The sequence below is a fragment of the Prosopis cineraria genome, unplaced genomic scaffold (genome assembly GCF_029017545.1).
Source record: "Prosopis cineraria cultivar Desert tree isolate PC_DT_omini unplaced genomic scaffold, ASM2901754v1 PC8, whole genome shotgun sequence".
Classification (NCBI taxonomy): Eukaryota; Viridiplantae; Streptophyta; class Magnoliopsida; order Fabales; family Fabaceae; genus Prosopis; species Prosopis cineraria.
The window spans coordinates 3,932,210-3,958,809 of record NW_026555339.1 but is presented as its reverse complement, the minus strand read 5'-3'; the positions used below and the strand labels follow the sequence as shown (position 1 = coordinate 3,958,809).

At 33.9% G+C, this 26,600-nt stretch overlaps 2 protein-coding genes and 2 pseudogenes across 2 annotated transcripts; all 4 read left to right on the top strand.

The window, feature by feature from the left end:
* The first annotated feature begins 560 nt into the window (after positions 1–560).
* LOC129317041 (probable glutathione S-transferase) lies at positions 561–2,237 on the top strand. Its single transcript, XM_054961357.1, has 2 exons — positions 561–1,477; positions 1,577–2,237. Exons 1-2 carry the CDS (start codon positions 1,157–1,159, stop codon positions 1,916–1,918), a joined length of 663 nt encoding a protein of 220 aa, XP_054817332.1. The 5' UTR covers positions 561–1,156; the 3' UTR covers positions 1,919–2,237.
* A 1,160-nt stretch (positions 2,238–3,397) lies between these two features.
* LOC129317818 (probable glutathione S-transferase) lies at positions 3,398–4,427 on the top strand (annotated as a pseudogene).
* Positions 4,428–7,300: 2,873 nt separating this feature from the next.
* On the top strand, positions 7,301–8,154 carry LOC129318343 (glutathione S-transferase U19-like; annotated as a pseudogene).
* A 9,486-nt stretch (positions 8,155–17,640) lies between these two features.
* Positions 17,641–26,207, top strand: LOC129317951 (PH, RCC1 and FYVE domains-containing protein 1-like). The gene is made up of 9 exons (XM_054962404.1): positions 17,641–17,967; positions 19,162–19,248; positions 20,274–20,363; positions 20,490–20,576; positions 20,685–20,879; positions 21,480–23,555; positions 24,278–24,424; positions 24,843–25,201; positions 25,656–26,207. The coding sequence occupies exons 1-9, from the start codon at positions 17,908–17,910 to the stop codon at positions 25,768–25,770; spliced, it is 3,216 nt and encodes a 1,071-aa protein (XP_054818379.1). The 5' UTR covers positions 17,641–17,907; the 3' UTR covers positions 25,771–26,207.
* Positions 26,208–26,600: the final 393 nt, after the last annotated feature.

The window sequence follows — 26,600 nt, the reverse complement described above, 5'->3', positions numbered from 1 at the left end:
AAATACGTTAATTATAATATTATCTTTTCTATTTTTATAATTAATTTATGTCTCTTCTCTTTTCAATATGTTAAACGATGGTTATTTTTGAAAGTTTATGTTTTTATTTTGAAAATATAAAATTGTTAAGTGTATTTAATAAAATTTATTAACATGTGAGATTTTATTTAAAAATGTTTTATAATTTGAGATAGAGTGAGTATTATTTTGAGTCATGACTAATTAACAACAAATAATACTCCAAGATCGGAAGAGCGTCCATTCAGCGCTCGTCATCTGATCCACGTATTATATGAGGACAGAGGTATCAGTGATTGGACTCAAATCATGGGCCATTGAACGCAGAGAAGAGAATCCCTCCCATCCCTCCCTCTCTATAAGTGCATGTATATGTATGTATAATGTGTGTGTGTGCGCGTGAGAATTCCCCCTCTCTCTCTTCTCTCTCGCAAATTTCTTGTTCTCATCTCTGAAAATAGAATCTTAAACATAAATGGAAGCTCTATGTAGTATAACTTTTAATTTTAGGAGGCATAAGAATATTTTCAAAGTAGAAGTCTTTGTAATTAAACTATAACGGGAAAGTTAGTAAATTTTAAATTTATTTTTATTTATCCTGGATCAATTAGTTTTCATTTCAAGTTCAAGGTAAATATATAAGAAGATCTGAATAGATGTGTCTGTTTTTTGTAATATCAGCTAATTAAAATTTTCTGTTGGTTTAGCAACAGCTTGGTTACCAGGAAGCGAAAATGTCATCCACAAGTACTGATGTCAATTTGCTTTGGAGTTGGCCAGAAAACTAATTTCTCTTTCAGCAGCACAAAGAAAAAAAAAATAGTAAACCATATTTACATGTGAAGAATATTTACTATGGTAGATCTTCTTGGCCAGTCGTGAAGAATATGGCGTTCCATATGATGTTAGATTATGGTGAAAGCAAGTAAGGCATCGGAATCCAAACGAGAAAACAAATAATTTGACGCCCACAAGAATGTGGCAACTTTATGGGTGATGAAACCAAGAACCTTCGACACTATGCACCTTGAAGATACCACTTTAGTACTAAAGTATTCCTCTATAAATTAAACCCCCCACAATCTATCATACAACCAACAAAACAGCAAGGAATCAGAGAGATCAAATCAAAGTTAACATGTCGAAGGGGAATTCAGTTGTTCTTTTGGACTTCTGGGGAAGTCCATTCTGTTTGAGAGCAAGAATTGCTCTTGAAGAAAAGAGTGTGACTTACGAAGGCAGGGAAGAAAACTTGCTTGGAGGAAAAAGTGATCTTTTGCTCAAATCCAATCCCATTCACAAGAAAGTCCCTGTATTGCTGCACAATGATCAACCGGTAGCAGAATCTGCAAACATTGTTGCATACATTGATGAGGCTTGGCCTTCCAACCCTCTGCTTCCAACCAACCCATATGAACGTGCCCAAGCCCGTTTCTGGGCTGACTACATTGACAAAGAGGTAGGTTTTTGCATCTTTTACCTACACGAATTATGTTTATATGCATAAAAACAAAATGACGCTAATTTTTAAGTTTTTTTTTTTGGTATTGTTCATTAGGTATTTGAAACTGGCAAGGGAATTTGGTTGAGCAAGGGAGAAGAAGGGCGAGAAGTGGCGAAGAAGAACTTGATTGAAGTTGTGAAGAACCTGGAGGGAGCTCTGGGTGACAAAAGTTTCTTTGGTGGTGATGCATTTGGCTATGTGGATATTATAGCACTGGGTCCAGCCTCATGGTTTTATGCTTATGAGAAGATTGGGGGATTCAAATTGGAAGCCTATTGTCCCAAATTCTCATCCTGGTTTAAGAGATGCCTGCAGAGACCCTCGGTTGCTAAAGCGTTTCCAGACCCAGAAAAAGTTCACCAGCTTGTCCTCAAATTATCTGAGATCATGGGTTAACATAAGAAAAAAAAAATTACACGTGGCAAGAATAAAGAGAGAGAATTATGAATGAAGATCCAATTATCAACTTTCTTATAGCCTAGAACCGAGTGACGACAGAGTATGATTATTCACTTCAACCTGAGTTGAATTACGTAGTATAACTCGTGAACATCTAGCCAGTCTTTCTGCGTAGAGAAGTTACCGCTTGGATCTGGTTTATAATTCTCTCCAAACAAATAATCATAGCATGGGCCGGGTATCAACCTTGTTTCACCGTCTTCCGAATTTCATGAAATAAAAATGTTTCTCTTGATGCAGTGCCAATTAATTTTAGTTTAATATTGGCCTTGAATAAAAGCTTGTATGGTACTATAGTTACTTCGGACTATTTTATTATTTTTTTTCTTTTTAAATCTATAGAACCAATGTTTATTTTTAAAACTCACATCAAATATTTTTGTTGATAGTTTAAATATTTTTTATTTAAATAGTGATTTAAATATCTATTATTTAAAATAATTGTCGGGTAACTCATTTTAAATTTTGAATTTGTAGAGTTGAATTTTTATAATTTGTAAAAATTAAATTTATAATTTTATTATAAATTTTTCATTTATATTTTTAATTAAATGTTAATCACAATTACTTCTTAATTCATACTTTTCAATTTCAGGCATAGTTATTAGGATTAACTAATTTTTTCAAGCAGTGTAAATTGATTAAAATTTGTTCATATATAAAAACAAACATGAAGAAGTTGATTGATATAAATAATAAAATATTTTATTTTATAATTTATTATTTATTATTTAAATTTATATGTCATATAGAATTAATTACCTTATATATATACTAAATACAAGTAACAAATGATAAATCTCCTACGTTTAAAAAAAATTAGATCTCATACATTTTTTTATGAGTCTTGTAACTGTAAGCATTTTTACTGTGAGTCTCGTACATATTTTTTTTATTTTTGTTATGGGCCTCACAGGAGTTATTAATATGCAAAGTTTAAATTAAAAAAAGAAAGAAAACATCATTGCTCATTCAACTATAAATGAATAGTACCAGGATGCACTTTATTATGTATATATAGATTCTAAACAATTCTTATAATCAGAACATTCCTTATGTACATTGTTTCTTTTAAAAATATGAGATTTGATAAATTTTTTAGTATTACATGACAGTTAGTTATTTGATTAAATGAAACGGCATATCCAAATCCAATAATATGGTGTTCAATTTGATGGCATATTATAGTAAAAGCAAGTGAGGCCAAGAAATACAGACAGGGAAAAAGATAAATCGTCGCTCACGAGAATGTTTTGACTTTGTGCGTGGTAAAGCCAAGAATCTCCGACTTTGATGTTACATGCTTTGAAGATATCACTTTAATATTAAACTATTCCTCTATTATAAATTAAACCCCTCCCATTCTCTCATCACACAACCAACAAGGAGAAACAGATACATCAAATCAAAGTTAAGATGTCGAAGGTAGGTACAATTGTTCTTTTGGACTTCTAGGAAGTCCGTTCTGCCTCAGAGCAAGAATCGCTCTCGAAGAAAAGGGTGTGGCTTACAAGGGCAAGGAAGAGAATTTGCTCAGAGGAAAGAGTGAGCTTCTACTCAAATCCAATCCCATTCACAAGAAAGTCCTTGTGTTGCTGCACAATGGTCAGTCGGTAGCAAAATCTGCAAACGTTGTTGCATACATTGATGAGGCTTGGCCTTCCAACCCTTTTCTTCCAACCAACCCATATGAATGTGCCCAAGCTCGTTTTTGGGCTGATTATATTGACAAACAAGCAGGTTTCTCATATGTTTTACCTACATAAATGTTCTTATTCCTATCTTCTGCATTGAACTTGTAAAATTGTAACACAGAGAGGCTAAATTATGTTTATTTGCATGGATAATAAAACATTAATTTTTTAAGGTTTTGTTTGTATTGTTAATAGGTATTTGAAACTAGAAATGGAATCTGGTTAGGCAAGGGAGCAGAAGAGAGAGAAATGGCTAAGAAGAAACTTGATTAAAGTTGTGAAGAACCTGGAGGGAGGTTTGGGTGACAAAAGTTTCTTTCGTGGTGAAGCATTTGGCTATGTGGACATCATAGCATTAGGTCCAGCCTCATAGTTTTATGCTTACGAGAAGATTGGGGGATTCAAATTGGAAGACTACTGTCCCAAATTCTCATCCTGGTTTAAGAGGTGCCTGCAAAGACCCTCTGTTGCAAAAGCATTTCTAGATCAAGAAAAAGTTCACCATCTTATCTTCAAATTATCCAAGATCATGGGTTAACTCAAGAGCAAGTTACACATGGCAGGAATAAAGGGAAAGAATTATGAATAATGATCCATTTATCTACTCTCTTGTACCCAAGGGCAAAGTTATAGCAAAGTGTGGCTATTTAGTTTAGCCAGTAGGCATGCTTAAGGGAGAAAGCATGGCCCACTTGAGGAGAAAAAAGACGTGCTTAAGGCCTAAGAGGAGTTGATAGGCGTGCCAAGCCTAAAGGGAGTCCAAGAATTTAAGTCTAATATGCCTAAGGATCCATTGCAAAGTATAAGAGGTCCAATGACTAGAGTCCGGATTAAAGCTATGAAGAAGGCCCCAACTGGTCTCATTGAAGAAGTCCAAGAGCCTAAACTCATGTTCTTTAATGAGCTTCATACGTTTGACAAGCCTAATGAAGAAACTTCACACTTGCTCACAACATTAAAGATCCAAGTTCATGAAGATGCAAGCCCAATTGGTGAAAACCCAATCCTATTTAATTCACCATGTGTTAAATAAGTTTGAAGGGTATTTTGGTCAAGTGGGACGCCATTTATGATCAAATTGAAGAAAGAGAATGTGCCGTTTATGACCATAAATAAGGAGAGAGAAGCATGATTTCCATCATCTTTAAACCTTTAATACGAATTCAAATTGTTTCTTTTTTTGTTCTAAGTTTGAATTGCAAGCCTTAATTGTTTTCTTTGCTTAAAAAAAAGGACTTAATTGTTTTCCTTTTTTATTTTCAGCTTTAATGCTAATTCCTTTTCATTATTATGGCTTTGTTAGGTGATTTGACTTAGAGAGCAAGACTTTAGTTATTAGGAAAGTTTTTGAATTCTCTTATCTAGCCATTATTGCTGAATCTCCAAGAAATAAGAAATCATCCTTTTTTGAGGAGATGGTGCCATTATGGAAGGAGTCATCTAGAGTTAGGGATTCTAGAGTTTTCTATCTTGCCTATAAATAGGCCCCCTTATGTAGTACTCTTCCAATTGAGTGATGAATGTGAATTTTCTCTTTAGTTTGATAAATTCTTTTGTGCAAGCTGTGCTTGTTTTTGGGAATCTTAAGGTGAATATTGGCGTGATTAAGTGTCTAATCAACTCTTGTGGTGTCTCGAAAGCAAAAATTGCTAGAAGCAAGTGTTTTAGTTTTTCTTTTTCTTAATGGTTATCTTTATTGGCTTTTCTTTATCATTACCTTCATCTCTTATCATATCTTTATCTCTACATTTCTTTGTTTCATTTTCACTTTTTTTATTTGTGTATCGGATTCTATCCTAAACTAGCACAATCCTACTCTTGTCCTCACATCAGACTTACACATTAATAATTCGAAAGCAAGTGCATGTATTTTAAGTCATTCCTTACTATGTTACCTTACACTTGCTATGATGAGAGATAATCATAAGGGGGACCTTAAAGTTTAAATAATATATCAAGTTTTGATAGTTGTCCAATTTATGTTATAAAAACAATTTAAAGTAATGATCTTTACAACAAGGCCAGAAGTTTAATCTAAATAAGTTTTGTCTCAGTTGGAGGCCTAAGTAGATTACTTGTGTTTAGTAGTAACTGAGTCAGGTTAGATATATATGGTTTTTGGGGAGTGAGGCTCTATTGCTGTTGTGCTGGTGCCATGGTGACCTTGTCCCTTAGGACCTCTTAGGGTCAAGATTATCTCACTCTTCTAAAATGAAACTTGCCTTCCAAAATTTATTATTATTTTTTGGAACATAAGGCCATGTTAAACTAGACAACCATACAAATAGAATAATTTCACTAATTAAGATACCCTTACATCCTGGAGGTGAAAAGTAGGAAACATTCTAGAAGTAATGTTAAAAATGAATGTGACAAGGTAGCCAATTAATACATTTATTTCCTTTTTTAAGGTGAAGTCAAAAGTAATGGTTCAATCATGCATGATAAATTTTTAATTTCTCTAACCATTCCCATAAGTGGGTTGTTGATGGAGGGTTTCTCATAAATAAAATTGAGAGCCTTCAAGAAGTTATTATGATAACTTTATTGCATTTCTCTTTCTAATAAAGTTGAAGGCCTTCTAGAATACTTGAAAACTTAATGACAATCATAAAATAATAACTATTTTCTTTTTCAAAATGTCTTTTATTCAATTGTTGTGAAAAAATGCCACCACAAATAGCAAATTCTATATGATTGAAAGGTCTCGCTTGGTTCAATTACTCTACTTTTTAAGAAATTAACCTCTCAAAGAGTATACATTTCAAAAAGTTACAATTATTATTTTTAAATAAATATATTATTTTTAATAAAAACACAAAAAATACCATACCCATGCGTTTAGTATCAATGACATTTGATTAATTAATAAAGGTATACATGAAAAAGTAATAACAATGTTAGGGAACTAAGTCTCAACTGGATATCAGTAAGTTGTTTTCTATTCATGAGGGAGCTAAGAGGCTTAACTTCCTGGGAAGTTAAGAATCAAATAACAAGTTAGTTTTACTTCTCAAAACTTTAACTTCCCCCCTTTATTAACTTCAATCAGTTGGCCCTATTTCTCTTGAGCACAACAGTACTTCAAGATTTTCTCTATGATTCTTGGTAATGCCTTGTGTGATGCCAACTATTTTGACTAAACCAAAGAAAATATGCACATAGTTTGTATAGAGAACTTTATCGAACGTACCGACTAAAGTTAAGCAGAAACAAACTTTTGATTCCCTCACCTCAATAAGTTGTTTAGATTTCATTTACACAATTTAAATTTAAAATTTTTTACTTGATCTAAATTTTATATTTCTATTCTTTGATTGATCCACGTCAAGAAAGGCCTGAAATTTTAGGCCCCAAAAAAAAAAGAAAGGCTTGAAATGGCTTCTTGGTCGGTTGTGAAGATCATGGCATTCCATTTGATGGCAATTTCTAGTGAAAGCAAGGCCAGGAAATCCAAATAGGAAAAAGAATAAATTGACACTCACGAGAATGAGAATGTTGCAATTTTATGGGTGGTTAAATCCTCTTTGATATATATTAAAGCATTCCTCTATAAATTAAATCCTCTACATTCTCTCATCACACAACCAACACCAAAACAGATAGCTTTAATCAAAGTTATAACATGTTAAAGGTAAATGCAGTTGTTCTTTTAGACTTCTGGGGAAGTCCATTCTGCTTGAGAGTAAGAATCACTCTTAAAGAAAAAGGTGTGGCTTATGAGGGCAGGGAAGAGAACTTGCTTGGAGGAAAAAGTGAGTTTTTGCTGAAGTCCAATCCCATTCACAAGAAAGTCCCTGTGTTGCTGCTCAATGGTCAACCAATAGCAGAATTAGCAAACATTATTGCATACATTGATGAGGCTTGGCCTTCCAACACTCTGCTTCTAACTAACCCATATGAACGTGCCCAAGCTCGTTTCTGGGTTGATTATATTGACAAGCAAGTAGGTTTCTCACATGTTTTACCAACACAAATGTTCTTCCTATCTTCTCTATAATTTGTAACCTTGCAGAGAGGCAAAATTATGTTTACATACATGAATACAACACTAATTTTTTTAAGTTTCTTTTTTGGTATTGTTCAATAGGTATTTGAAACTGGAAAAGGAATCTGGTTAGGCAAGGGAGAAGAAGAGAGAGAAGTGGCCAAGAAGAACTTGATTGAGGTAGTCAAGAATCTGGAGGGGCCCTCGGTGACAAAAATTTCTTTGGTGGTGATGCATTTGGCTATGTGGACATTATAGCACTGGGTCCGACCTCATGGTTATATGCTTACGAGAAAATTGGGGAATTTAAACTAGAAGACTATTGTCCCAAATTCTCATCCTGGTTTAAGAGATGCTTGAAAAGACCCTCTGTTGCTAAAGCATTTCCAGACCCAGAAAAAAGTTCACTAGCTTGTCGTCAAATTATCCGAGATCACAGGCTAACCCAAGAAGAAGTTACACATAGAAGAAATAAAGAGAAAGAATTATGAATGAAGATCCACTTATCGACTTTGTTATAGTCTAGGACCGTGTGATGACAAAGTATGGTTATTCAGTTCAGCCTCTAATAAGTCGAATTGCATGCTATACTTTGTGATCCACTTATTCAGTGCTAGTCTTTCATTGTAGAAGAGCTGTTATTTGGGTCTTGTTTATAATTCTCTCCAAACTAATAAGTACCTCTGGTGTTTCATAAAGGTGTCCCTGTTCAAGAAGCTGTAGCCTTGTTTGGGCTTAGGGCATCAGCCATGTTCAAGATCTTGCAAATTTCATAAAATAACAATGTCTCACTTGATGCTACATGTTTATTAAAGTCCAGTATTAGCCTTGAATAAAAGCCAGTTTGATACTATTGTTTGAACTATGTGAAGGACACATGGGATAAAAAAAGATTAGGTTCAAATATAACCATCCTAATCTATTATTTTCCCCTTTCTCCTTTTACTTTTACTGTGGCATGAGAAATTTATTACTGTTTCTTTTTAGATAGTATGACCCTGAGAGCCATGCTGCAATGTAAAAATTGGGGGGTTTAGGATTTCCAACTTAGAAACAAAATTATTGTGAGGTTGAAAAGGGGGAAATAAGGAATCCAAGCCAAGAATGTTTGGATTCTTATGTGAAAAAGTATGAAGCAGGAAGGGGAAGGACAGAGCAATGATCCAAAGAATTTGCAATCATATCATGTCTGGGGGTAGCAGACAACTTGGCAGGCATGGATCCTACCTCGGAATCACTTGAACTAACATGTGATCAATAAATATTTATTCACACGGGCGTGCAAATGCGAAAACATTAATTCTAGTCTCTATTGGAGAGGCCTAATCTCAGATTACTAGCATGTTTGCCCCTCTATCTCTCCCTCTCTCTACAGGGTAAAGCCCATGTTGTAACTTGTTCCATAGGCACATGCTTGTCTAGGCTATACATAGATCATCACTTCATATGTGTGTTAAGAAACAAGACTATTGGGGAGGAACAGATGGTTCCATTCAAAACTTGCCCTCATGCCCCCAATTTATTCCCTAAAAATTACTTAAAATATAATGTGTGACTGTATGTGTTTAATTTCTGTCTTGTCAAGACAACGAATCTTAATAAAAATATTATTTTAATTTAAACATGTTCATTTAGGTGATTTTTATTCTAATGCTTCAAGCAGCTTTATTCCTGCAACATATCTTAAACAAATCTATATATTCAGAGAAAAAATCTCAATGACATTGTATTAATTTAACATGTTTTTATCTAGAGATACTTTCACTCAAATAATTCAGATATATATATATATATATATATATATTTTTCAAGTCATTCTTTACTAAGTTACTTTGCACTGAGTACTGACTATCCTAAAAGACAACCATATTAGGTGAGGGCCTCAAGGTTTAAATATAATAAGTTTTGATGGTTGTCTAATCCATGTCATGAAAAACAATTCAAAGAATTGATCTTTACAATAAGGCCATCCACATGGTCCAGAAGTTTAATAAATCAAATAATTTTTTTTTATTATGTCAGCAACAGGTCTAAATTTTCTTGGCACATATCACTTAATCACCAAACAATTAAATGGTCAAAGCTAATAAGAATTTCTGTCGCTAACAACCGCAAAAGATATTATAAATATTTGGTAATAACAGAGGATTGACTATATAAGGTTGCGAAAGAGTCATGGATACATGGGATTTCTCATGAAAGACAGGCAGCTTAGTGTTCTGTGAAGCTTTGATCGAATCTTAAATAATCGAGATAAAGGCATAAAAACAACAATAAGTAGAGACATTAATCCACTAAGTGCCATGATTAAGATAAACCGGTGAAGAACAAGTTAAGACTCTGTCCTGTGAAGGAGTCCAATTCATGATCCATTGCCAAGTTTGTAGCCAATCGTTCAAGTGGCATGCTGACCTCAGAGGAAGCATCCTGATAAACATGTCAAACTACTCCCTTTTACCACAAATTCTTATTCACATCACTACTTTATTTTCTCAGAATCATTTACTGTACTGGTCTTCTATACTTTCAAATCTTGTTTCAACTTTCTGCCAAACTTATCTCAACTTTCAGATCTCTCTCTCGTGTCATTTTCATGAACCTAAACTACAAAATGTTATTCTTTTATCTCCTCTCAAGTCACTGTAACAATTGGCCTTGGATGTTGAATCTTCATCTTGTTCCATGTATCTATTTTAAGTGCCCACTGATATTCGTTCTGTGCAGTGTTTGAATATATATATATATATATATACACACGCATAGGTTTGCTGTACATGCACAATAGCAGAGATATATTCATAGGGTTGGCCCAGGTTAGAGAAGAAACTGATCAAATCATTCAAAAGTGAGTCACTATCTCCCAATTCGCTCATTTGTCAATCATTTAATTTCTTGAGTTGGCAACACTCCCTTGGACTTTTCAACAAACACATGAGTTGGTAAGAAGAAAAAGAAAAAGAAAAAAAGATTTATAGTTTTTAAGCATAGTATATATGAAAACTTGGGTTGAACCACTCAATTGAAATAATAGATTGTTAAACCAATGTTATGACGAGTTTAATAATATTTTTTTATGATTGGTTTGATTATGATCTTCGTTATTTGGTATATTAATTGATTCAATGACCAATCTTATTTATAATAACTTCCTAAGTAACAGCTTCATGGGTCCTCAGAAACAGCTCTAACGTGCGCGGTGTGTTGGAGGCAATTCCTCATGGGTTTATACGGTGAACATTACGACATTTGGTTGCTCCCCCACCCGATGATGTCACTGTTCGAAATGATAGCGGGGGAAAACAAATAAGGTGTATATATGAAATATTGTGTGTGGATGAAACATTGTGTTGTGTGCGTAGTAACAGAGTTGCATTGTTGTGTGTATAATTCTATTACGTATATAGTTCCTAGGGAGTGAAGCCTTTTAACTGTTGTGCCGGTTCCAACACCGACCACCTTGTCCTCCTTGTGTCCAAGTTGGCTCACTCCTCTAAAACCTTCCCAAATTTATTTTATTGAATAATTAAATAATTCTCTCATGGAGTTATATATGGTTTTGATCATCGGCTCAGCTCCACACAATAGCAGTACTTCGGGATTGTTTCTGTGATTATTCTTGATAATGCCATGTGTACGTGCTACTAGCCATTTTAATTTAATCGGCGTATTATATGTATAGAATTTTATAGAACTTATCAACCAAAAGTAGTCACCTTGAAACATACTCCTTACCCCTTAAAAAATGTAGTTGAATATTAAAAAATATAAGAAATTTTTAGTTTTTCGAGATGTAATTATTATCTTTTTTTAAAAGTGTCCTAACTTTATATTTATTGTGAAATATTTAATAAAGATAAATATGAAAAGATAGAGTTAGTTTGAAAGTAAGTAACTACTTTATTAGAGAGTGAGATTCGATTAAAAATGCCTTGTACAAAGAGAGTACATCAGACTTCCTTACCTCTCTAAATTGTTGAATTTAATTTGTTTAGATAATTTTAATTTTTTAAAATTTATAGTTAAAAACATTTTCATACCATATTTATTTTTTGAAAGATAATTTAAAGGAAAAGTAAATTACTTAAATTTAATCTAAACAAATTCAAATCTTAGAATGTAAGTAAAATAGCGATATAAGAAGGCATGCTTTTGGGTTGCCCAATAAATACAAAAATAAAATTAAATAGATAATAATAATATCAACTTAGATTGGTACAAGTGGTAGTTTTTCACCAAAACGAGTGATTTGGGTTCAATTCCCCGTCTTTGTGTGTCGTATAATAAACTTAATTAGAAGGGTCTACCACTCTTTGCACTTTGTACTTTGGGGAGATTAGTTTTCGTTGTCGGCAAATAACAGCTAACACTTACCGTGTCGAAGCTAAAAAGGAAAAAAAGAAAAGAAAAATGATAATCATGTTATAATTTTTTGTACATTATCATTTTAAAATTTGGGGAATAAGTGATGCCAATTATGAATAATGTGGTTGGATTTAAATTTGATATTTTTGGTATTGATTAATGGATCCACGTCAACAAAGGGAAATGATAATTTTGTCTGTTGTTCTAGCTTTTGAGCGGGGATTCATGCATGAGGGAGCAAGATTCTTATGTATCCTTTTAAGGAAATTTAAAATGACTTTGTGAATTTTCAGACCCTAATCCTTTAATTAAATTTAGTTTAGAGTACAGGGTGTGCTGCTGAACGCCGTGCACCACGTTATGTAATCATTGTAACTAATTTTGTTTATAATTAACTTTAATAAACCATATTACTCATGAATCCAACTAAAGAATAATGTTACTCACAAGAATAATTCAGTGCAAAAGTTGTTATTTGGATCCTATTTCTAATGATTCTCTCAAGAAATAATTACCTCTGGTGTTTTTATAACGTTGTGACTGGTCATCAAGAGAAATTGTGGATTTATTTAGTCATGGGACATTAATCAAGTTTCAACATCGGAACACCTACTATATTTGGATAAAGTTTGACCAGAGTCATGACTTTGGTTTTCATGGGAAAAACAAAAATAAAAATTTCTGCTCAAGTTATCTGATATCAGATAATGATGGGAAGAGAGGGAGAGAGGTGCAGGAGGGGGAAGCAGATATATCTCACATTTGATATCACTCAACTGATCTTCTTCCAAGTTTTATGGGACAAACTAATATACATCACTTGATGCCAATATCCGGCGTCTCTAGTTAAAAAAAAAATTATTTAAGTATGGTCTCAAATTCAATTGAATTTATATGAATGTAGACCATAATACTCCCTCTGTTCCAAATAACAGGGCACTTTTAAAAGAGTTTATCCATCTCAAAATATAAGACACTTTAATTAAATTAAGATTTTATTAAATGTGTCAATTTTTATATTATCTTTTCTCTCCCTGTAATTAATTTCCATCCCTCCTCTTAAATGATAGGTATTTTCAAAAGTTTATATATTTTTTGAAAGTTTAAGTTGTTATGTGTATTTAATGAGATTTATTGGTATGTAAAATTTTATCTAAAAATATCTTATAATTTGGGATGGAGGGAGTATTTGAATTTGACCTAATAACATAAATAAATATTAAATACCCATAAATAACGGCTAGTCTAAAACTAAACTTAATTAATGTGATTTTTTTTTTTGAAATTCTGTTTGTAATTAATCACTTATCATCAAATCCACAAGGGGCTTGTCCGTACATCTGACTGCATCACGCAAATTTTTTTTTTGGGTAAATAAAAATAAAACAATCAAAGAAGTCGTGAGAGGAAAACATTAGATACAATAGATTATTGATGCATGGGGCAGTGAAAAGGAGTTTAATTTTATATAATTTATGAAGTTAAAAGACGTTAGAACTCATAAAGGTGGGTTCCGCCGCCGCAACATTTGAAAACACGGGTTGAAAATGATGCTGCATGCAAAGCGTCGCAGGTATGACATTTAAAGGTTGTGAGTTGTGATGACTATGAATTATTTGGACTCAACAATGTCTATTTAATTTGGACGGATTATTATGTCAAATATCATTAGGGCTAGACCATTGAAGGCTTAGGAGCCACCACACTGGTCAGTTTCAAGTAGGCTACTGCATGCAACCTTATCTTGTTCCTCCTGCCTCCTTTTGGGAAAAGAATGATGGAAACTAAACTCTCTATATTCGTTTCATTCATTCTCCAGCTTCTTCCTCACATCTAATCACCTAAAGGGGTGGTTCATCTTTATTTAATACTGGTGTAAAATAGATGCATCTATATGCACTAGCTATGTCCATATATAGGTATATCAATTCACATTCACACGCAGCAAATTACAACACATAATCATATTTACATTTTTAAATGGAATTAATGTGCTATAGTTCCAGTTTCTTTGCAACTTCTGGGTTCAATTAAACTGTTCTATATTCAGACAATCCAACAAAAAGGGCATGTTTGTTTTCAGATTCTTTCTTATAGTATCCGAGCCTTTTATTTTATTCGATGACAAAATCTACTCCCTTCATTCAATTTTTAATATTATAAAATATTTTTAATTGACCCAATGATGAGTTAGTTAATTTTTTTAAAATCACACACTCTTTTTTTTATTTACTCTTATTTAATGAGGTTTTTTAATTAAAAAATATTTAATTACATCTCTTAGTTAAAGATACTTTTTGAAAATTTTGTTTAAAAAAATATCTTGTATTTTTAAATGAAAGGAGCATTTATTTTACAATCAAATAATTAAAAATGATCAAATTGGAACTATCTATTTTGAAATTTAATTTTTGACCAGTTTTATAAATATCAGTTTTATCAGTTAATTACTTCAGTTGAACAATGTAGTAGCTAAGAAACCAATATCCTTTGGTGAAATTATATATATATATATATATATATATAATTACTGTCTAATTTTACACCTGTACTCCTTCTGGTCTTATTTATAGGGCAAAGGGAGTATAAATCATGTCATTAAATTTTTATCATATACTTCCTCTTTTACCCTCCATTGAATATTGAAAAGAGAAAATATATTATTGAAATATGTATATTTAATCGGAACAAAGTTAAAAATTTATTAAATTTTAAGATAGAGTCAATGAGTTTTAAAACTTTTTTTGATACTGGTGAAACATATTAAAAGTAAATTATAAATAAAACCAGAGTAATATATGTTCCCATGGGCACTTAATCCAATTTTTTTTGGAGTGAGTCCAGCTAGTTGAGCTTGCTCATTATAATGTCTTTTTAATGTGACGATAACTATATATTAATTTATTTTAATTTAATATAAGTAACTGGTATTCAATAATTTATTTTAATAATGTAATGGGCATGTTTGAATACTTGAATCCAATTTTAATCACCAAAAATGTTGACAGAACCAAAGTCAATGTTAATATTCACTTTTTTTTTTTTTCCTCCTTTCCTCCAAGTGAATGGCAATCAATTCAATATGCGGGTAACATTCGCCAAAGCTATTAATTTCATCTTATTGGCGCGTTGACAATGCCAAACCATAAATGTTGCCGGTCACTTTTAAAGATATAATTTCATACCATAAAATTTAGATTTGGCAATTTTTGCACTGTACAACTCTTTGCAAAACAGAAAGGGAAAATAACAATCAATCTTCTTCTGTATGAAATTTATATCCATCAAAAATTAATTATTATTATTAAAAATTAAATAAATACTTATCAATTTAAATTAACCTTTTATCAATTAATTTTTTATTTTAAATTAATAATAATTTATTCAGATTTGTTTTTTATTTAGATTTTAATAATATTAATTTTTAATTGCTATAAATTTTATTGTTGATTGTTATTTTCCCAAACAAAAAAGACATGCCCCACATTCTCCGAAAAGAAAGTTCTCTTATTTTTCTTAAATAAATTTAAAGAAAGCAAGTCATTTCTTTATGGGCAATAAAGTGGCCCAGAAACAAAATCCGTTCAGTAAAATGTTCTTGTATTGTACAAGCGGATTCCATTTGAGGGACAATCCTTGGGCATCAGTCTTAGACGTAGAAATAAAATCTACAAGGGACCATGGTTTTTGAAGAACAAAATTTTTCCAGCAAAAATATCAAAATCTTCTTTATTTTTCTGCACTTGTCTCCATAACTCAAATAATTGAAGTTTGAACATTCATGAATAATTTCAACAGATCAATAAAAAAAGGAAAAATATATCTTTTTATTTTTTTTAAACAAATTTATTGTTGCTCGAGATCATGGCTCCCTGCAAGTTTTTTCTGCATTTGTGACTTATTATATCCAAATATTTGGACCTTTTGATTCTTGTCGCCAATGTTTTTTTTCCCAAAAAAAAAAAAAAAGACCAATGCTTTGGCATTGACCAGCGACAACCTTCTATCATTTGATTTGAAAGGGATAGAATTAGATTGAACCAGCCAAATACGTATCAATTATATATATATATATATATATATATCAACTGGGAGGGATTCGGGAGAAAGAGAAGAAAAGAAAAAGCAAAAAAAGGATATCCTATCCATAAGAATAAGAAGGGCAGGGAACGTGACAGCAAATAAAAGAGAATCTATAAAGCGAGTGAGTAAAAATACACAAGTTTTGGGGCCAAAAAACTAAATAATAATAATAATGATGATAATAATAATGATGATAATAGCTCTTCTGTTCCCAGCTGTTGCAGTGCAGGATGCTTGAATTCGTAAAGAAATTTTGGGAAAGAAGCAGAATAGTTTTAGGGGCATGCAGGTGACACAGGATTCAAAACCAGATAAATAAAACACGATAACCCAAAGTCGCAAAATTACAAAAAAGAGATCCAATCACTTGAAACTTTGAATGATCAAAATGATCTGTCCATGGGACCCACGTGGGCCCATATACTGCCAGAGTTTATCTGACTTTGGTGAACCTAACTTTGGAAGCGAACCATGTTTATACTGATGCCTATTGCAAGTTCTTCAGACCATCCCCGTTTTTCATCTCACGACCCCCCACCCTCTTCTTTTCTTGCCCATGCAGATGCTGATACCCTTTTAAACGTTTTCGGTGTACAATACAAGCACTCTTTTCCACTTTTTGCTTGATCACTCAATAATTGTGGCTAAGCATCCTAAGCTCGTTTCATTTTGTAAACTCATGGTCTGCCATTTTGATAGTGACGATTAGTTCCCAATACCCCTTCCAATTTTAATTATAGGATGCTTGCTGAAATTATAGACAATTGATGAGATATTGATTATATTTTTTAATGTTATTTTTATTTAAAATTATTAATTATGAGAAAGAATGTAATGTGAATTTAAAATTTTTTATTTAAATAAAGATAACATTAAAAATTAATTTTATTTTTACATAAAGCCAATAACTTATTAATTAGCTCTTCTTAATTTTGATGAAATAGTTAAAGGTGTGTTATAACCGAGATGGAATCCATTGCTTTAATTCTCAATTAATTAGTTAATTGCCAATTGGTTCAAACATGGAAACTTTTGTACGCGCTTTCTATGGCAAAAGAAATCAATGCTTGGGGAAAAACTTGTGGTCATTGATGCCGTAATGCAATAAATGCTCGGCAATTAAGGCAACTTTTTTTTTTTGGCCAACGGCAATTAAGGCAATTGAAAGCTTGCATTTTTGGCTCCATATCCAAATGGACATCCAAAATTTTTTATTACACCTGACTTAATCCTACAAAAAATTATAATTTGGAAAAATAAATATTTTTACTTGAAGCCAAAAAAATGATTTTTTTTAAACCCCCCCCCCCCTTTCTTCCTAGTCGAAGGCTGCTTCCGTGAATAATAGTCCGACGATAAAGCAATGAAAACGATAGCGAGAAAAATGTCTTTTCTTTCCGAAGTCACGAAAAGAGAAAAATGTCACGTGACGTGGTGTACACGTGCATAATATATATGATTTCTTTTTTCAAGAGAGACTCTCTCTGCGAAGCACGACTTACGAAGTGAAGAGACAGTGAATGGAAGGAACAGATACAAACGCCAGAAGCTTAATAGACAAAGCGAACCCATAAAAGGAAGAGCAAGCCCCCTTCTTTCGCTCTGTTTAAAGATGTTCCTATGCTCTGTTCACGAACATCGTCAGACATGCTACATGCTAAAGAAAGCATCTTCGTCTTCTTCCCCTGCACAGCATCCTTAGGCCTCATTGATTAAGGTTTCTTCCACTTGCTTGAAAACACTGGAACTCTTATGTTGTTCCCTTTGCCTGCCATTCTCTCACCCATTAGACTACAATTATGACAATGAGCGACGCCGAGTCCTTCGCAGCATTCCCGTTTGATAGAGCTGTCGAACAGGTCCCGTAATTTCGAAGCAATTCTGCTCATTTAGCTCGCTTTACAAAAAATTTCGAAATGATGATCCTGCTTCTGCCGACAAGTTCTCTCGCTCTCTCGCTCTTGTTTCTCTGCTTCATCCAAATTGTGAATTGCTGTGGTTTTTTTTATCTTTTTCGGTTTTCATTGGCGTATTGTTCAAGGCTGAAGCGTATTCATCCTTCCGCTCGGTGTTGTTTGGCGATATGCGTATATTATATTTTTCTCTGCAATATGCCCAACCTATAATGTGGGTGCCGATTTTGAAAGTTGATTACTGGGTTTCATTTTGAAATTCAGAATTTTTTCTTCGACGCTCTTCATATCTTCTTTATGAAGCATTCGATCGCTTTCTCGCAATGAAACGAGCTGAATTTCTGAAATTTGTTGTTGGTTTACTATTATCAGTTCTTTCACCAGTTTGTTGCTTTTCCGACAAGGAGTTCTTCATGCTCATTAATCTGGTGTCAGTGTGTGGAATTGTTGCATTCTCGTTGTAAATCATTTTTCGATGTTTTTTTTTTTTAATTTTATTTCCTTCCTATCCTCGAAACTAGACATACATTAGGAGTTAGTGGCCGGTTTTGTTGCAGCAACGCCAAATATTTTAACTATATATATATGAATATCTTGGAGGCAACTATTTGCTGCCTAAAGTCTATCAGTGCCCTGTCTGGTTTACACTGTTATCGATGGTTATACGAATCCAACCATCCGCATGTTACTGGTACATCGAATTTTCCCATGTTTTGTGATAATGATAAGAGACTTTATTTGTTTATTCATTGCTTCCCCGTATGAGTTTGAATGCTAGATATGAAGGAATTCATCATCTTGAAATTTATGTAATTTTCTTCTGAAATCTGTTTTCTTTTACCAAAAGAATCTTCATACATGTGTTAGTGTGCTCAAGATGTTTTTTTTTCCCACTATGTGCTGTTCATATGCCCTTGCGCACTTAGATACATGTTGGTATTTGTGCTTATAATGGTCTGATCAATCATCATGAAAGTTAATCTGCTATCAACTTTTATGTTACGGAATTTTCAGCGTGTCTGATGTCTGGAATCTTATATTTGATAGTTTTTTATCTGAGTCTTTTCTTGCCATTGACAGAACTGGCCCCCCTTTTAGAGAACTGAAAACTCGATTTTTTTTTTTTAAAACTCTGTTCAGGCAATTGTATCTATAAAGAAAGGTGCATACTTACTGAAGTGTGGACACAGGGGAAAGCCCAAGCTCTGCCCTTTCAGACTTTCTCCAGTAAGCATACATGAGATGGGATGTATTTAAGAATAACTCTGATTACTCACTATTCATACAAATAATTTGTCTACGGACTTCTATTGTTATCTATACATTGATCTCAATAATAAACTGTCCAAAATAAGATACTAAGATAACTCTCTGAATATTCTGTTTTCACTCAGTTTTTAATTTGGCGCGATGCTGCATGTGGAATTAGTCATCTATGAAAAGTATAACTGATATGTAATTGTTGATTTACTTTTGCGGTTGCTTCCTTCCTTTATTTTCTTTGGAAAAATTACAAATATATCAACTAGATTTGGGAACTAGGCTTTTATTTGTGGACGCCTTCCAAGTTCCATCATGACAACTAGTCATGTAATCAACCGCAGTTAAGGGGCTTGCTCTTTTTCAAATTATGAATTGCATTAATGAAGAACAATGCTCTGCTTAAGATTATTTGAGTGAAAACATGAATTAAATTTTGGCTTTACAAAGTAACCTTTTCGAAAATGGAACTCATCAATTTAATGGTGAAATATAGGTTAAACGATAATGTGCAGGTTGTCTTATTGTGTATTGTGAACATTTAAGCTCCATGCTTTTGGCATGAGAAATGTGGAGCTACAATTAATGATATATAAACATTAGTTTCACAGATTTCTACTGCCGAATTCTCATGATCAGCTATGCAGTAACTCATATTCAAACCCTTTGCACTTGTACAGAACTTTTCCAGAAGTATTTCCATATGATCAAAGTTATTAACTTGGTAGTATGTAAACAGTTGGATACCAGCTCTGTTCACCCCCTCTCTTCAACATTTGGTGTGGTAGCAACAATTTGAGGGGGAAAACTAAGTTCTGAACTGTCATGAACACCATTTTATGAAAATAATATGTGTAATTCACTTTGTCCCTGAAAAGTGGTTGTAGAAAATGAAATAGGTCTCACTCTATCAAGTTCTGTCTATCTGTCTGATTTTTTCTGTGCATTATAGTAAAATCACTGATAACTGGTCCCTTCCCCCCTGATTTCAGGATGAGAAAACTTTGATTTGGTGTTCTGGGCAGAAAGAAAAGCATTTGCAACTGAGTGAAGTTACAAGAGTTGTTCAAGAGCTGGGAAATGTATGTAACAAACATTCATGACTTCTCACATTGTTGCACTATCAACACGAGACTGAAGATTAGAAGAGAAATGAAAAGAAAAGGCAAAATGTTGTTTTGGCCTAATGATTGATTACCCCTTTTCAGATAAGGCCCCAGAGACAAAGCCAACCTGAAAAAGATTGCCATTCATTTTCACTAATCTATGCAAATGGCCAGCGCTCACTTGATTTGGTAAGATTTGTTTGTTCTTTATGTATGCATGTTTAGCTACTTTTCCCCCAAGGCTCTTCTTCCCAATATTTATTGCTTCAAATTTCTATGCATTTATTTTTAACCCAGATATACAAGGACAAAGCGCAGACTACTTCTTGGTTAGTGGGATTGAGAGCTGTGATATCTAGGTCCCAGCATCCAAGATCGTTAAGTAATTTAAGGAACCGCAAAGGAGTGCAGAGTTGTGTAAATAGTCCAGCTGGGATCTTTCGGAGAAAGAAAAATCTTGGTCTTGTAGAGGATACTGTTGAATTTACTCAGGTTTCATATACTTCCTGCTTCATTTGCTTTTTTCTTTTGTTTTCTAATTCTACCCCCGCCCCCCAAGAAAGCATTTGGCTTCAGAGTAATGATGTTGTCATTGTATTCTCTCATGTTTCAGTTGTGATCTTAAATATAAAATAGAACTGATCATTTCTTGATTGTAGGGAAAAATCCCCATCCATTAATCTTCAAATGATTGAAAATATCGGTTTCTATGGTTTTGGCATATGACAAACTTATTTCTCAAGCTAAACACGACAGTGCTGTAGGTTAAGTACTTTTGGGTTTCATTTGATGCTTTCAGTTAAATGTGATTGAACATAAACAGGAAAATCAAAATAGTTTAGCCTTTAAATTGTCAGAGTAATATCATTTAATACTATTTCAATGCATTCAAATAATTGAATCACTAATATGTTTCAGTGAATCTAGATTATATGTCTGCTACAACCTTTCCTTATTAATTAAATTTCTTAGATTTTACTTTTTGGAAAAAAATAAATCAACAATGACATTTACTTCTCAGAAATTAATTGTGTGGCTTTGAAGTTTCTTTTTACCACCTTGATTATGACTGCAAATTCTTGCTATTTGCAGGTAGAAAGCTTACATGCAAGTCCTAATTTCTCACTTTCAGAAAGGTGCTTTTCTGAGGGCTTTTCAGATGCTTCTGATGGCATTTATTCTTTGGAGTCTTTTCCGTACAATACTCGGAGCACAATGGATATTAAAGTCCCAAGTTCTCCACATGTTGATCCAGATTTTCTCAATAAAAATGGTTCAATATATGCTGACACAGAGTATGAGAAGAATTCATCCTATAGGCGTCTGCCTCCTCCTACCTCTCCACATGTAAGAAACAACAATATATTGAAGGATATCATGGTATGGGGTGAAGGGATTGTAGGAGGTGGGGGCAACATGTTTGTAAATCAACATAATGTTCATAGTACACTGCCAAAGTTACTGGAATCCACCATGACGTTAGATGTAAAAAATATAGCTTTAGGAGGAAAGCATGCTGTCTTAGTCACAAAACAAGGGGAAGTTTTCTGCTGGGGTCAAGGTAAAGGGGGTAGGCTGGGGCACAAGATTGACATTGATGTTAGCTCTCCCAAAATTGTTGATTCTCTTAATGGGATCCGTGTGAAATCTGTTGCCTGTGGTGAGTATCATACATGTGCTCTGACAGACGCTGGTGTAGTATATACATGGGGAAATGATGGTGGTTGTACAGATTCTGTAAGTTATGGGAAAAATAGAAGTCAGTGGATACCACATAAACTTTCAGGACCTTTAGATGGTATTCGTATTTTTAGTATTGCTTGTGGGGATTGGCATACTGCAATTGTCTCTTGCTGTGGAAGATTATTTACATATGGAGATGGTACTTTCGGAGTTCTAGGGCACGGGAATCTTCAAAGCATTTCTCAACCAAAAGAAGTCGAGTCTCTTAAAGGTAAGCAAGTGAGGTCTGTTGCTTGTGGATCATGGCACACAGCAGCTATCATAGAAATCATGGCTGCCCGTTCTAGGTACAGTACTTCCTGTAAGCTTTTTACCTGGGGTGATGGAGATGGTGGACGGCTTGGTCATGTTGATAATGGAAGGAAGCTTTTACCAACATGTGTTACACAACTTGTGGATTATGATTTTGTTCAAGTATCTTGTGGAAGAATGTTGACTGTTGCACTTACTAATTTGGGTAAAGTTTTTACCATGGGAAATAAGGTGCACGGACAGCTTGGAAACTCTCATGCCAAGGATAAGACTGTTATTCTTGTTGAAGGAGACTTGAAACAGGAGTTTGTTAAGCAGATATCATCTGGTTCATATCATGTGGCTGTGTTGACATCTGCAGGTAGTGTCTATACATGGGGCAACGGTACACATGGGCAGCTTGGGTTGGGTGATACTAAAGACAGATATTCACCTTCTCTCGTTGAGGCTCTAAAAGATAGACAGATAGAGAGTATTGCATGTGGGTCATGCTTCACCGCTGCAATTTGTTTACACAAACCTGTTTCTGTTGCAGACCAGTCAGCTTGTAGCAGTTGTAAGCTTCCATTTGGGTTCAGGAGAAAGAGGCATAACTGCTACAACTGTGGTCTTCTCTTCTGCAATTCATGTAGCACTAACAAAGTTACAAATGCATCTCTAGCCCCAAGCAGGAACAAGGCTTTTCGGGTTTGTGATCAGTGCTTTCATAAATGCCATGGACTCACTCACTCACCTAAGGTATCAAAGTTGCAAAACTATAGCACTATGCAGCAACTGAAGTACCGGAATAAATTTCCTGATCTGACAGAAGATGGAGGAGAAACAGCAGTATCACCAGGTCCTCTGTCATCTTTCAGTCAATCAAGTTACATGAAAAGCATGCCTAGCGGAAGGAAGGACTGGAAAAATCAGGAAGAAGGCCAGAAACATTCAGAAAACTTCTCTCCAGTGTTGGGTGGGGTGACACAATGGGGGGAAGTTTCCTGCCCTGATTCGTTCAAAACAAGTTGCACAGAAAATTCTTTCATGCATGTTTCTTTGTTGAAAAATGACGTAGCTTCTGCTAATCCGTTGAAACCAGAATCTACAGTATCCAGGATCCCTAACACACAGAAAAATATGCCAAAGTCTGAGAAATTGCTTGTAGAAGAAGTTCGGAGGCTGAGAGCTGTGGTAGCAACCCTACATTTTTCGCTTGAGTTTCATTGGTCTTCATAAATTTCTTCCCTGATTTAGCTTAAGACAAATCTGTTACATGTTATGCATGTTAAAATTTTTAAAATTTCTTTTTCTTGTAACCTGGGTTTCTCAATGTTTTTGATGAATTTGGTTTTACAATTTGTGACACTCAAAACATGATACTGAAAAGCTGATTTAAACTAGAAATGTCCTTGTATTGTTTATCTTCATCCATCTGTATATGCACATCATTAAACAATGATCATATGTGAACATAATTTGAAAATTTCCCTTTCAAATATCACTTGAACAGCAGGATTTCCTAATGTTTCTCGTTGAAACTATTAAACCATATTTTTTTACGCCTTTCTGACCCTCTTTCGTATGTTTACTTCTTTGTTCTGCACTTTGGTTTTCATAAAGTTCTCTTCATAAGGAACTGCTGAGTTTGCATTTGAATTACCATAAAAATTAGAGGTGGTTATCTGATTTTGGCAGTTTCCTTTGGGGTACTCTGTGGAAACGTGTTGCTCATTTTTTAACTCAAGTTTCCCAAGTTGTAGTCCTTATTGTTCTGTTTTTCTCCAACTTATCTACTTCCTACATCTTTCAGTTGCAAATTAAACTTTTCTCTGTTCATTTGTTAGCTGAGATCACATGTTCTTTTGTCTGTATGTAATCCCTTCCACTTGCCTCTATATGAAATGTTGTGATAGGCTGGGAAACTTGAAGAGCAATGTGAGCTCCAAAACTGTATGTTACAAGAATGTCAACAAAAGATTGAGAAGAGTATGTCTCTGGCGAAGGAGGAAGCTACTAAATGTAGGGCTGCAAAAGAGGTCATAAAAGTTTTGACGTCAAAAGTAAGTCTGTTTTTCTCTTGATTCAGTTTCATGCTGGAATGCTAAAGATTAGATAAGTCTATTTCGCTGATTTATGTCTTTATTTTAGAGAAATTCTTGTGGTATTCTGCATAATTCCTTTGCCTTATCATTAAATTTCTTTTATGGTATCACGAGGAAATTCATGACAGTTGAAATTGATGTTGCCTCTCAAGTCTTAACTGTATCATGTGAAGTTCTAGCTTTATTTTGTTCATCTGAAGTTCTGTTTGAAGTGTGTACATGTTCTTTTAAGAGTCCGTTCAACAACAACCCCAGTTATTATCACTCATACTGTAATAATAGAGGTAATACCTGGATATGAAATTTTCTGCAGATTAGTCAGTAATGAGTCTTTAGATATCCTTTATGAAATGCTTACGAGTATAACTATTTGCAGCTTCAAACAATATCAGAAAAAGCCGATGCTATACAAGAAGGAAAGGTTGGGGTAAACGAACATGAGCCATATCTTGCATCCGTGCACAATGATGTCAATACTCCAAAAGACTGCAACTTAGACATTCAATCTGATTCTCCTATAGTATTCTCTGACAAATTAAGATCCAAATTTGGGAGAAGCAGATTCCTCCAAAGTGGTAAATCGAGGGAGTATTCACACGTCACAGGAGTGCAATCTCAACAAGATGCTACCAAAGGATCAAATGATGAATGGATAGAACAGCACGAGCCGGGTGTTTATGTCACTCTTACTACCTTACCATGCGGACAAATTGGCCTCAAAAGAGTGAGATTCAGGTAATTTCAACAGTGAGTTTTCTCATTGACTGGCATGTTACTGCAATCTTTAGCAAGAGGATTTTCACGCGCTCACACGCTTGTAATTTAAGTTGAAGACATCATGATGGGCAATACATTAGACATTTACATTGTGTTTGGGCAAAAGAACTTTAACCTTAGTGAGTTTTGTGAGGTCGTACTTCTTGTTAGATTTGTCAAGTTCTGTTTTTTTCTCTTCGGTGGAAGTTTCATATCTAGTGCATTATAATTACATTATTCCATCTACACTTCATTAAATTGGTTGTAGTAGTTAAGAATTATTAAATATAAGGTAAAATGCATGTAGTACCTGACAGATTAGATTTGTGATAGATCAGTACCTGTTATACATGTTGAAGTGATAGATTAGGTTTGCAAGTGTAATACAAAATGCATCATATTTGGATAGTAACATGATATATGCGCATTGCAGCCGGAAACGATTCTCTGAAAAAGAAGCAGAGCAATGGTGGGAAGAGAATCAAGCAAGAGTGTGCCGTGATTATGGCCTCGAAGGATACACAAACAGTAGCCAAACTCAAGATTGACAAGCCCTAGTTTTATACTTATCTTTCATCTCTCCCAGCACTTTTCTCTACAACTCTGGGTAGGTGATGATGTTAGAGCCTAGTCTCTAACTGATAGCCATACTGCAACATAGATGATTATATTTCTCTTTGTAGCTGAGAGACTTTCTTTTCTCTGGTATCTATGAATCTAGATCTTAACCTTAGGCTCATAGATTTTGATTCCAGTCATGTTACAGGACACCCATGATGGGTTTGTTGATGTCTTTTTTTTTTCTTTAGTCAATAGTACTATAAAGCTTGTTTTGGTGCCGGCTCTATAAAATCAATTTTCTTTCTTGGTTAGCGTTTGAAGGAATAACAGCCCCCATAAATAATTAAGATGTTATCATCTTGACTTGAAGATAAAGCGTTGCTCTTTCTTAATTCTTTAATAAGAATATATATTTTTCCCTCTATTTTGTAGTGGAAGCTTATGATCCATGTGGGACCCCGCAAAGCCGGGGAGGTTTCGAGGCATTCTGGAAAAAGCGTTTAACTAGTCCCTTTCGGCAACAAATACTTTATATACGTTGGCTATAAATTAAAATACTATAGAAAAATACGCATGCCTTATTAGTTCTAATTAAATTTAACTTCTGTACAATACTAATAAGTTCTATACTTCCTAAACAATTAATCATTATATTCTACATGCGTTCATATGGTATTGCTATTTCCGTTTGTGGGAGAATACACCGACATTTCTATTTTGCAGTCACGTAAGGAATTAATTCGTGATTTTTTTTCCTTACACATACGTAAAAGAATTCATGTTCTAATTGATCATTGGGCTTCGCTTTTGTTTTCTT